The 13,213-nt window shown below is 51.2% G+C and overlaps 1 protein-coding gene across 19 annotated transcripts in view; it reads right to left on the bottom strand.

Moving 5' to 3' along the window:
- SGIP1 (SH3GL interacting endocytic adaptor 1) overlaps positions 1 to 13,213 on the bottom strand; it is a 63,621-nt gene that overhangs the window by 35,832 nt on the left and 14,576 nt on the right. For 13 of the 19 annotated variants that reach the window (XM_040610386.1, XM_040610387.1, XM_040610396.1 and 10 more), the window contains 3 exons: positions 4,744 to 4,807; positions 2,247 to 2,271; positions 770 to 847 (listed from right to left, as the gene is read on the bottom strand). In XM_040610386.1, coding sequence (XP_040466320.1) covers positions 770 to 847; positions 2,247 to 2,271; positions 4,744 to 4,807 — 167 coding nt within the window. The remainder of the gene's footprint in view (positions 1 to 769; positions 848 to 2,246; positions 2,272 to 4,743; positions 4,808 to 13,213) is intronic. The other 6 variants (XM_040610392.1, XM_040610394.1, XM_040610403.1 and 3 more) reach the window with 1 other exon arrangement.

Raw genomic sequence — 13,213 nt, 5'->3', positions numbered from 1 at the left:
AAGAAGAGTTTGGTCTGTGTTAGTCAGCAGCCGAGCCGCCTGCAGAGCAAGCCGGGTGTCATTGCTTCACCCCACGATGAAGCTGGGTTGCGGCAGCAAGAGGCATCTGGGCTAACCCAGCTGGGATGCGGTGTTAGTGCACATCACGACACAGCAACGAACACACACACAGGTTATTGCTGCTTCGCACCGAGGGGGGGCTGGTTTGGAGGGAGCCTTTGGGCATCCATTGCCTGTGGGATTCTTTGCTGGTCTGCTCTGGGCATCCAAAACCCACCCCCAGCTCACAAGCAGTGCTGCCAGGCCAGTTTGGGGACTGAAGCTCAGCCGAGTGCTCAGTTTTGGGCACCTAAATTAGATAATTCAGTTCCCTTCAGCTGCCAGAGGTAGCACTCCCACCCCAGCACCCTGCCAAGGGTCTAATGCAATGTACCATCCAGGGGAGGCCGGAGCCAGCCACCGGCACCCTCACCCTCCGTGTTGCACCCGACGGACCTCACCATGCTGCCCAAGAACCGAGCAGTCTCATTAGAGGCACAAGGGTAAAAAAAAAAATAAATAAATATCAGACCCTGGATGCACTTATGTAGGACTTCTGCTTTTCCCTCAGCCCACTTGTATTTAACCCCATTTCTACCCAGCTCACACCCATCCATCCACTTGACTGAACCTAAATGGTATTTTCCTATATTCTGGATTTCAAAACAAGAATTACTCACTGTTTTTAACAACCCTTTTGTAGCAGTAAACCAAGCTCTGTTTTCCTTACCGAATTTTTTTTTCCTCCTTCACGCGTACTCTCAGGTTTGCTATTGCAAGGTGGCTCATTGGGATGAGGGCTGGGCGGCTGGAAGGGATCGGGGTTTGGCAGAAAAAGGGTTAAAGTATCGGATGGTTGGTTGTTTGTTTTTTTTTTTTAAACACGCAAAAAAAAGTTACAAGGAATTAGCATACACACTGCATAGTCTTATCAGAAAAGGAGGGCTCAGCTGTGGCCCCGTGGTTTTTCCTGGGGGCAGGTAATGGGCTCTATTCAGCAGTCAGAGGATTTGCCCCTTGGCCATTCCAGTGGCTGCAAATATTATGGCGAGAACATGTTGTAGGAAGAAAAAAAATTATACTCAAGGTCTCCATCCTCCAGTTCCCCTGCCTCCAATATATTCAGCTTCATTAGAACCCTACAAAAATTTGTATTTCTGCATCCTTCCGCTTGCTGGAGCACTGGAGACCCTGCCCTACACCAAGCTTAAACATCCAGGGGGAAAAAAAAAAAAAAAAAAGCTGGAAACATCAAGGGTAGGAGCCTGATCAAGAGGGCACCCAAGCTCAGGCAAGGTCCCCACAACCATACCTGGCAAGAAAAGGCCACCCACGGCACTTCTGTGGTGGAGGGAACAGCTCTGGGCTGCTCCTTGCACTTTATTTATTTATTACTGCTGAATAGAGCCTTGGTTAAAGTGCTACCTGAGCTGCAGACCTTTTGGTTGTTTTTTTTTAATTGCTATTTCTTACAAACACAAGGTGAGCCCCAAGCCAAGGATCTTGGGTCAGATGTGGGGAAAAAAAAATAATATCCTCTCTAAAGGACCAATTTGGCACCCCAATTTTTGCATGGCTTTATAAAAGATGCCCCAGCACTGCTTTCCCTGCTGAACCTCCCGATGGTCTCATTTTTATTTTAATCTCAAGAAATAACAGCCAGCACAGCCCCAGTCTGAACCCAACATACTTTTCTGCAAATTTGGTATCAAAAGGCTAAAGGAGACATGGTCCCTCTACTACCCAGATCTAGCAGGGGCATTTCTATCTAACACCATAAATAAAAGCAGCAATAATTAACAAACAAGTACCTCCTTATTTTCAGTTTAATATAGAAAATAAAAATAGATATTGGAAACAGCTGTTCGGGCAATTTTCCCTTAACTCATCACACAGCAAATCTGACCCAAGCCAATTAGCAGGAGTGGAAACGAGGATGCAGAGCCAGGGGTTTTAGCAGGACCTTTAGCTGGTCCCTCTGCCCACCACGCTTGCCGGGCCTTTCTGTATTGTTTTTTTCCTCATGTTAATTTTGTAGAAAATCTGGAACATGTCGCTATTTTAGACATTTTCTTACTGAAATTTATTTTCTATATTAAAGAGAAAGGAAGAGACAGCTGACAAAACGCTGATGGTGGTTGATGGAGGAATTAGCACGTGAAGGGCCGCGGAGAGGAGATCGGGATGGGGGTCGGTGCAATACTTACGATGCCGTCCCTGTCCGGCGACCCCCTGCAAAGAACAGAAAGAAACGCAGCCGTGTGAGCTCCCAGACCGCCCCGGCGCCCCCTTAACTTGTGGGAATGGTTTTCTTAACGGATCCACAGCAGCAACAGGTTTAATTATTGCATTGTCAACAAAGCTGAATTACCTGCCATGCACCCCTCACGAAACCCACGCAGTGGTCTCAGTGCCGTTGCTCTCACGTTATCACATGACAAATTTTATATTTATTAGTAAATAAAGTGCGCCTGGCGATGACCGCAGTCTCCCGGCTGAGGAGCTGTGCTGGCTCCCCCAACACCCATCCCCCAGCTGCAGCCCTACCCTGGGCACACATCCTCTTGCAGAAGACAATAAAAATGACATGTGGAGTAATTTCGAGATTTTGGTTTTTTTCCTTCTGCCAGAAGGAGAGTCGCTTCTCTTTTGCATGGATTTGAAAATTGATGGGACTCCTCAGGGACCCTAATCCCCAGCCGCTTAAGGGATTTGGACCTCGGACACAGCAAACGGCACGGCAGGCTCAGCAGCCGTATTTAAACGCTGTCTGAGGACTTTAAGTTATTTAGTGAAAAGACAAATACGTTTAGGAAAACCAGACGGGCTCCTCCACCTCCCACACACTCCTGAGTTTTAGGCCTTGCCAGAGATTTGCCATCAATTAACAGCTGACTCAGGGCATCACAGAAACGCCGCGGGGAGCCGCTGCCTGTCGGGCTGGGGTTTGGAAGAGTAACACCTTCCCCAGAGCGCCTCCGCCTCCCAGCTCAGGTTTAATCTCTTTGCGCAAAGACCTCTCAAATCCTTCGGAAGCAGCAGAGATCCCCTCTGCTGCTGTCTTTCCCCCACGCCAGGGATGTCACCTCCTGCTCGCAGCCTGGCCAGGGTGGCTGTGGGGACCCCGGGCAGAGGGATGGGGTGGCAGGTCCTTTGCCACGGCGTGGCAGCTCCAGCGCATCCCGCATCTCCCCAGAGCCCCACCACGCTGCCCACCACCGGTCCCAGGGCTGCGGTGGCCCAGCCATGGCAGGGGGTGGCCAGAGGGTCTGTCCCTGCCGTCCCCCCCGGCTGCCGACGGCCTGTTGGGAGAACGCCCAAAGCCATTTGGGGAGATGACCGCAACATGACCTCGTGCCGTGCTAATCACTGTCGCTTGCTAATTGCAGCATCACCCCCACAGCGGCCTTTCTGTGAGCTCGTTACCGTCACCAGTGCCCCAGGATTCATTATCTCCAGGTGCCACCAGACTCTGGGAAGAGCAGGCTGCTACAAGCAAGCATGGACATCACAGTGCTGGCTACAGGCAGGACCTAGGCCTGGCTCCATTGATTTTCCATGAGCAGAAGAGGAAGATGCAAAGCAGCCTGTTTCCTGCCCATCCTTCTGATAAATTATAAATGAAGCTGTGCACAGCTGGAGCTCCTGGCCATCCCACAGCCTGCCTGGCTGGTGGCTGGACAGCCACCATTCCTGGCAACAAGCCCTCCTCTGCCAGCGTGACAGCAGCTCGGTGCTGCACAGCCCTCTTTTAGGGGGTGCTCCATGCGCCCCATATTTTTGGGTCCCCTTTTGCAGCAGGCAAAGCCCAGCAGGTGCTGATGCAGCCGGGCTCGCCATGGCCCTGGCAGTGTGGCCAGACCCGCAGCAGCTGTCTGTTCACATGGGAAACCTCACCAACCATCACCGAGATATAAAATAGCTTAGGAAAACAAATCCAAACAAAATAAAATTAAAAAAAAAACCTGTAGGGTTTCTGCTGTGCCATGCACGAAGCACCAGGAGGATGCTGCAGGGGCAGGAGCAAGGGCCCCCCTTGCCTTTGCCCCCTCTCCATCCCCAGCACACGGGCTGCCCGGGTTCCTCGGCCACGCACACCTACCCCAAAGTTACATCAGTGGCAGCTGGGAGCCCTTCCTGGGTAGGGCTCAGCACCCACACACAGCATCCCCTGCCAGATGCGGGGAGAACCCCCTGCCAGATGTTTTCCCAAGAAGCAAAAGCATCTGTTGCAGCACAGCCGATCCGCCAGCCCCGGCACCCTCGCCAGCCCCAGCCTGCCCCAGCCGCAGCTCCTCACCAGCGGCCTCAGATGCCCATGCAGGCAGCGTTTAAATTGAATTTGCATCTAAAACAGATCTCAGCAGATGGGCAAATCAGTAGTTTGGGCAGAGATTAATCTGCTGAAACTCTCAGAGGAGTAATTTTCTTCTGATCACCGCTAACTGTCACCGTAAATTGCAAACACGTGGGGAACAGGCTTTATTATCTCTGCAGCGCCACTGAGAAAATACCTTATTTGTTGGCTGCTGGATGCATAAAGGGAAAAAGCTTGGACCAAGTCTGTAATAACAAATACATTTATTTGCCGGTGCTACTGTGCTGCCGTGTGATGCACGGACTTCCTTCCTGCCCTGGCACACCAGCATCAACTCCTCCCCTGTATCATTATATATTAACGTGGTTTATAATGCATTGACTTACGTGGAATCAGTATCCTTTTCTTTCTTGCGTATACCAAAGGCCTTCCTTGTACGTTTTTTCAATCCTGTGGATAGAAAAAAAAAAATATAAATAAGAACGCAATATTAATATTAGGCTTCAAATAAATCCTCCAAAAGGTTCCTTGTTCCCTTGTCAGCTGTAATTCATAAATAAGGCAAAAAAAGAAAGGCCCAAGAAACTGCCAGCAGGACTTTGCAGGTAGTGTGTACGTTTGCTTACATCTTTTATTTGTTCACGTAACACTTAACCCTATCCCAGCATGCACGACTACATATTTCACCTTTAATATTTCTAAGCTTACTGTCTTAATTCCCCACTCCTTTGCCATGATGCATGTGGGTACCATGCATGGTGGGGACCCCCCTCCTTGGTGTAAAAAACCCCAGTTTAAACCATGAGGATTGTTGTCTTCTGCACCAATTTTAGACCTGCACGGTGCTTAAAATGATGGGCCCTGGAGCCCGTTGGGGCAGCGGCCACCACCACACCGCTTTCAACAGCGTATGGAGGAGAGTTGATCTCTGCAAGTTTCTCCCTCTTTTCCAGCTTATGAGCTATCCAAGAGAGGGATACAATTTCATTTTATAATTTTAATATGTTAGTATTAAATATAGATATATATGATATTATATTAAATATAATTTTAATAACTGCTTACAGAAAGCATACCAAGGAATGGATCTGGAGCATTTTAAGCTAGCACGTTTCACTGGGCTGGCTGGTTCTCCCACAGATGGTTTTCCACTGGCCCTGGTCATCCAGCCCAACCACCGAGACCCAGCTGTGGCTGGAAGCTCCGCTTGTGCTGGACACGACCAGACATGCTCATCATGCGGCCGCTACCAGCGGCACGACAGCAATTAATTTAGGTCACGGTGTAATTTAGAGATCCTGGTAGCCAAAGGAGCCAATATAAGCCATGGACCTTGAGTCTAGAACAGCTATTTCTGGCCTCTTTTCCTTTCAGAGCTCCTAGGAGTTTTCCCTTGGTCTGGAAGTCACCCAAAAGCGACGTGCCGTGGGTCAGCACTGCGGAGAGGCAAATGCAACAGCTCACACCAATGCAATGAGCTGGCCAGCAGCAAATGGCCGTAGCCTGGACATGCTGCACGGCAAGGAGGCAGCTCTGGTGTGAATTTGCAGGAAAGATGGGCACGCCGCCATCCGGAGCCATTAATCACCCACATGCCCACACAGCCCTGCACCGCAAGCCATCGCCTCCTCGGTGTGGTGTGCAATGACTCCCAAAGGCGTGGACGAGGCACAGTGGCACAAACCGGGCTGGCCACAACGGGCACAGCTCACACAGTGCACGCTGCACCAGGAGCGCCCGGCTACGCATGTGCTAAAACCTGCGCTCTTAAAAAACGCCGTCTAGAAATCAATGAGAAGAGCTCAAGCTCCTGCCTCCAGTGATGTGCTGGAAGCACCAGATCCCCTGCAACTGGCTCTGGACACACCAGGAACATGGAAGTGCTTGTCCCAGGAGCTGCGCACCCCAGCACAGTTCATTTGCTCGATGTTTTGGGGAACGCGGGGTTTCTTTGGTCTGCCCCCTGCTTTGAGCATGCCCTTGGACTGAAATTATTTTCCTTTTTCTGAGCAACACCCTACTCTTCTTGGCATCAACCGAAACCAGCAGCAAGCACTACAAATGCTAGCTTTCTGCAGCACATCAGAAACCGCTGGATTTAAATATTCACCTAAATACAGGGGGGTGCTTGGGGCTCTCAGCACCCCATGGCTGGCTGGTTTTTGGGCCAAGACCAGGACCAAGCCAGCCAGGGTAGGACCAGGAGAGGCTCCAGCAGGTCTCCTTGGTGTTGCTGATGGAGCTTTGGGTTGGACATTCCCCCCCTGAAATGGGAAACAAAGGGACTGCTCCTGAAAAAATCACCCCCAGCACGCTTCTCTGTCCAAAGCAAGCATTACATGGTCACGGATGAAGGAACCCCTTATGGCATCCTGAGCACCCCAGCCTATGGGATCCCTTACAAGCAGCTGGAGTGATGCTGAACCCCACAGGCTCATCCTGCAACCTTGCGTGGACAGCTTTGTTTTTACTACATCGTGCCTGTCAGCTCTTCTACCTTGTCTTCAAGACTCAAGCGAGTTATTAATAACAGAGGAAGGTTTCCATTAATCTCACCCCCTAGAATAACTTCATCCTCCAAACTCAAAGTAGAACAGGGATGGCCAAAACCCCCAGAAACAAGCTGCTGTCTAGTCTTAGCTGAAGCAGCACCTGATTTGGCTAAATTTTGCCATGAAGCCTTCTGCTCAGTTATATAATAGGCCCACCATCTGCTTAAAACAGTAAAGATTGAGGGGAAAAAAAAGGGGTATTTAGGAAAAGCAGAACAAAAATGAAAGCTTCCTTTGGTTATCGAGAGCTGGTGGGAGCAGGTCCCCTGCTGAGCCCCACCACCCACACCAGGGCAAGGCACCGTCCCCAGTGGGGACACCTGAGGGGTCCGCGGTTTGGTGGGGGACAGTGTGGTGATTTTCCAGGACAGCTCTGCTTTTGGGTGGCTGCAGCTCAGAGGAGATCATGTCCCCCTTGCCATGGTCAGCCCCAGCCCAGAGAGCTGTTAGGAGCAGCCTGGGTGATGGTGCAGGGACAGAGCTGGGGGCTCTGCACGCTCTGGTCCTCGAGTCTCATTTCAGTTGGCTTTAGGAGCTGGAGGACCATAACACCTGTCCTGGTAAGAGTCATCCTCGTAAAAAATAGTAATAAGGTCTTGTCCACAGAGGGAATGCTACATGGAAACACTACAGGTGCAGGGGAACTCACAGGATAAGAGAGATGTGCTGCTGGAAGAGGAAAGGTGATAGTAAGTGGGAGAGAAGGCAGAGAAGAGGCAGCAGAAAGACGGGCAGGAAAGAAGGAAATAGCGCACATCCACGTGGGGCACCAAGGGCTGGCTCGGAGCAGGAGGAGCTCCATTCAGGTGATGCTTGCTAAAGCTGCAGCTAATGTGGCCATCAAACCCCACCTCTCCCCATCAGGGGGTACTGGGTACAGATCCAAACTGCTCTCCAGCATGAAGACCTGGAAACCAGCATCACCCCATGATGGGGGGGCTGGGTGACACCAGCCCAGCAGGCTGTACGTGTCACCTGAAGTCACAGCCCACTCCTTCAGCTGTCCCCACTCTCTATCCAGCACCCTGGGGGCACCTGGGCAAGACACACAGCTTCTCCTTGCCCTTCCAGACCTGGTCCTTTGCAGGTCTCCAGCTGCAAAGAAAATCTTCCGTGGATTTCCTAAAGCCCTGAGGCACCCCACCTCGCTGTGCGGGCACAGGGTGTGCTGGAAGCACATCTTTGACTCTGATCAGTCCTACCCAGCAGTGTTGCAGCCGTCAGTCACAGGTATCCCACCAGCTACAGGGCTAACAGCAGTGTCGCAGGCCCCCCTAAGTACCGGAGTGATAAAGATGGGTGTGACGTGGTACCCGGCTAACATCAGCCTCAGAGAAGGACTTAAATCCCTGCAGCTGCAGCATTCCTAGCCCTCTCCCCATCCACCCACCCTGGGGACTGCCTACCTTATGAGAATCCGAGTAATTCTCGTAGGAGAAATGCTGATGCACTCGAGTATACAACATTAAGCGTTACAGATGTCCCTGCCTACATTCCCAAAGCCTTTTCCCTTTTGTCACATCCAAAACACCAGGGAGGGCCCAGCTCCACACGCTGCCCATGGGGCAGGCAGCACACCTCTGTTTTAATCCCAGTTTAAAACTGCACCTCGAGCTGGATAAGGGTTGGGACAAAGCTCGAGCGTTACTGGTGGTGGCACAGGGGAAGAGGGGTGGGCACAAGCCCTGCCTGCCCCAGCAGATTCCTCACCACTGCTTTCACGACTAACAGCTGATTTCATCCCGCACAGCTATGACGTGGCTAAAGCAGAGGTGGGCTGTCCCCGGACCTCCAGCAGGGGGTTAGTTTGTGCTCCCTGAAGGGGCAGAGCAGCACCAGTAAGAGCCCGTGCCACACCAAGCCATCACGCACACCAGCTGCAGGAAACGCCAGCAACGGCGGCACCGAACGCCGCACCACGTGCTCTGCTCCAGGACCCACGCGATGTCCTTCTGGTGGGGAGGTTAGTCTCAGACGTTTGCAGACAGGCATCTTTTACAGCTCTGCTGCCCTCCTTCAGCAGGTTTTCCTCACCGAGCCATGTGCGTGCCAGCCCAGTGACACGCATGCTGTCACCCGTGCGGCAGCAGGAACACCCGGAACCACGGCGGCGGCCACAGAACCAGCCTTGCCCGCAGCGGCCGAGCACGGGGAAAGCCACCCGCCCCTCCAAGCACAACAACTGCCTGCCACAATTAGTCCTCATCGAGCCAAAGGGCTTCCAATGCTGTTACTCAAAGACCTAGAGCAGCCACAAGCCAAGGCTGAGATAACCAGTGTGCCAGGGAACTCGTTCCAAACGCGACCAGCTCCCTGAAGCGGGGGGCACTACTCACCATCTATTTGCCATTATCCTTTTTTTTCCTGGCATACCTAAGAATCAGCATCTGAGAAAGAGATATTAGTATTTGACACCACGAAGCTTTCTATATTTTATTCTTAAGAACTACCAACATCTTATTTTCTACACCTCTAGAAGACAAATAACCCCATTCTGCCACCGGTCCCTCGCCCTCTGCCCCTGGTCGCTGCTCCTGAACCCCCAAATATCGAGGTGGGTCCCTGGAAGAGCAGCAACTTGCTCAGGAGGATGGGCCTCATAAAAGCAACACACCTCTCAAACGGAAGAGATCAGTGAGGATCTGTGCCTTAAATGCTCTTCTGTGGTGACCAAAGGAAGAGTGATTGAAATTAGTTCTACTTAGTCTGTGCATGGAGATAAACGTTATCTATTGCCATGCCAGATACTCAAGTCCAAAGTACCTGTGGGGAGCGGGGGAAGAAGGAAGAAAGGAAAGAAATGGGGGGGGGGGAAGAAGAAATAATTGCTGTTAGGTTTGGTTTTTCTTTGATTTGGTTGTGTAGAGGTGGGGGTTTTCGCACGTAGCCTGGAGCTGGATCTGAGCAGCCTGCTTTCCCCACTGCACGCAAACCTGCATGCTTATGAATTACTTCACTGGGTCCAAAGATGTGTAAACAGGCTGCTGTTCCACAGCCAAAGCGCTTTGGTTTTGGCTTGCTTTACTAAAGAAATAATAATTCTCCCTTTGCTCAGCAAGACAAAATTCAAAGGCAAGACAAAACTACTGAAATCCTCTGAGTCTTATCCAGAGGAAAAAGTCAAATGGTAAATTAAAAGTTTAAGAAGTGAAGGTGTAACCACACCAAGCCCCAAATAAATAACCCAAACAGCAGCACCTCAAATGCTCTCTGCAAGTCAGCCCAGAAGTTTCCCCTGCTTCGACCCAGCAGCAGCCTGCACCTGCCTCAAGCTCAGCCGCTGCACCAGTGACATATTTTACATGAGAACGGGCACGTTTGGTCCATTGCAAAACCAGGAATTCTCACCTGCTTCATCCTCGGAAGCAGAAAAGTCTCAGTAGCCATACCACTTCAGTCCATGTTATTTTTGGTTTTACCCACTTCATATGTAATTAATTAGTATACATCTTCATAACATTTAAGATGCTTTACCTAAACCAACCTTTGCATTAAAGCTCATTACCAGCCTTTCAGCAGGCTTAATGGGGCGAGGAACCGAGCCCGCCACACGCTGCCTTGATAATGGTCATTAATATTTTAACTACCTTCATTTACAAGTCTCATTGCAGACGTTACGCCAGAGAAGAAAGCACGGACCACTGGCAAGCAGCCGTCGGGCAGCAATGGCACGCTGCCTCCACTGCTACCTGCTGGCTTTCCCAGTTTAACGCTGTATCTCAGCTACCGCAGTACACTGCGTTTTAGTAAAAATTCACTTTTTAGCCAGCAGCTCTCATTATCCTGAGATACCCCAATCTCACGCCAGTCTCCAGGCAAGGCTACGGGCTTCCCCAGGCTCCTGGTATCACAAGTAGCTCTGCATTTGCCCCACGTGGTCACCCCCTATTCTCCCCCTTGTCAGGGGTGTTTATTTCTGGCATTAGCCTCCCACCTCTGCGCGCAGCGACTGAATGCACAGGGGGTCCTTTTACCAAACATCTGTCTTCCCAGTCAATAAATCACCCTTCTCATCCCCTTGAGGAAATAATTGTAAACCACCTCTCTATTTCAAGCTGACTTGTTCACTCCCCCTCACCCCCGCCCCCCCCCTCAACTCTCAAGGTTTCCTTTCCCTAGCAGGAAAAACTTGCACCGTTTTACATTTTCTGGCAACACGCCCCCCAGCTCCTTGCCCCCAGCCAGCGCTGCTGCTCGCTGCTCTCCCCCAGGGCCACCCTGCCCCACCAGCCAAGGGACAGCATCCTTCACAGCACAGGGCCATCCTCCCAGAAAAACACAATGAAGATACTCCTACCAATTTAACAAAAACAACAAAAAGCATTTGCTAAAAAAAAAAAAAACAAACAACAAAAAACAAAAAAAAAAAAAACCCAAAAAAAAAAAAAAAAACACAAACAAAAAACAAGAAACCCCACCACACACCCAAAACTTCCCAACATGTAATCTGTCCTGAGCCCAGACTGGAGTATTTTGCTCCAAATCAGCTACCACCACCGCACGTCCACGCGTGGCTGAAGCCCCAAGGGAGGTGCTGTGGCAGGGGCTCCTGGTACCCCGGTATGGCAGGGTTCCTATCGGTGGGACTGGGACGAAACCAGCCCCCTCCGCTCTGGGAAGGGGTCACCCCCGGAGCCTGGGAGGTGAGCCCAAGGGACAGCTGTGCTTCCCAGCCGGGACAAAAATCCCCAGCGTGACAGATACTGAACCCAAGGCTTGTGCACAGGTCAACTGGGACGGTTTGCCTAGAACCGGAGGGGTTCGATTATGGTTCTGACTGGTATTTGGTGCTCCCCAGGGTAAGGGCGAGACTCGGAACCCTCCCCGCACAAGCAAAGCCTACATGTTAACCAGTCAGGAAATCTATTTTTCTGAAAATTTGCTGGGAACCCCCTGCAGAAAGGCCGGAGGAGTCACCTGCAGGAGCTTACTTGCCTTGCTACCTCCAAACATGCGAGGAGCCATCAACACAGAGAGCCCATCCCCCCCCGAAGGCACGCGGTGCTCTGTGCACACCAGCTCTGCCCCGCCACCGCGCGATCTCACCGCACTTAATATTTCATCTCGGTAAACTGGTAACTTCCAGTGCAAACCGTCACCAAACCACTACATTTAGCTTTGCCATGGGGCAGGGGGTAACAAAGCCACGGTTGATAACGAGCTAGCCAGGCATTAAAGGTCCTTACGTTACCCAACTGGGCTCCCAAAGTACAGAAAAAAAAAATCATTATCTGGTTAGCAAAGTCCCACAGACACTTATCAAACTTCCACATGCTTGCAACAGCTTCTCCCTGTTAGAAGATTTTAAAAAACGAGGAAAAAAGGATGGTGGTCTCAGTACCACTCCTATCACTGTCTGCCAGAGCATGACAGTGTCAGTGCCTTGCCTGTGCCTTTTGGGAAAGGAGACGCTGGAAAACAAAAGCGAGGAACAACAGTTGTGGGCTTGGCTTGGGTTTGGTTGGGTTTGGGTTTTGGGTGTTTTTTTGTTGTTTGTTTTGATTTTTAAATAAAGATAAATGCTGAGAGGTTTGTTCCTCATCAGAAATGACAGTTGGAAGCCACTGAAGGACTAACAGTGTTTGAGAGCCTGGAACAAGATCGCAATTAAGTCTCAATAAAATAAACTGTCACAAGTTGCTGCTCTGGGATCATTTTCTCCTACATAGGAGCAGTGGCTCCTGGCTCGGGGTCCCAGGCTGTGGAGCCAGGTGCGCACAGCTGATCTCAGATGTGGTACACGCCACCTCTCACTGGGGGCCAGCGATGATGCTCTCGGTCTCCACAGAGGAGATCAGTCCTGTGCTAACAGCAAGCCCCACCACAAGCAGGGACCTGACACCGCGGAGCAGAGAGATGGCATCACACCTGGGCTTGGTCCTGCTCGGCTTCTGCACCTGACCCCAGCACCCAGTGGCCCCTGGACCAGTACACGGCACACGGGGAGCGATGTGGGCAGCTGAATGACTGTGGGAGGGGGAGGCGGGCACCTCCAGGAGCTGCGGCTGCCGGGCACAGCACCAGAACCCAGGGGAATGGCTGTGCTGGGGTCCAAGCACCTACTCCAGGAATGGAAACATGGTGGTGAAGGGATCTCCACCCCAGCAGACAGTGGGAAGACAAGATCTCATGGCTGATCCAGAAACACAGTCACGTTTTCAACCACTCCTGGTAATTAAGCAACTCTTTAACTGGTTGCAGCGAACTCCACTAAGGAGTTTTTGAATTAACGTGCAACACCTCTCTAAAAAACCCACATCTTAGTCCAGCTTCCAGATGTGAAGAAGCAATTAGGGAAAGTCCT

This window comes from Falco naumanni, chromosome 11, assembly GCF_017639655.2.
Source record: "Falco naumanni isolate bFalNau1 chromosome 11, bFalNau1.pat, whole genome shotgun sequence".
Lineage (NCBI taxonomy): Eukaryota > Metazoa > Chordata > Aves > Falconiformes > Falconidae > Falco > Falco naumanni.
The sequence above is the reverse complement of the archived record's forward strand: the minus strand, read 5'-3'. Positions and strand labels throughout refer to the sequence as shown.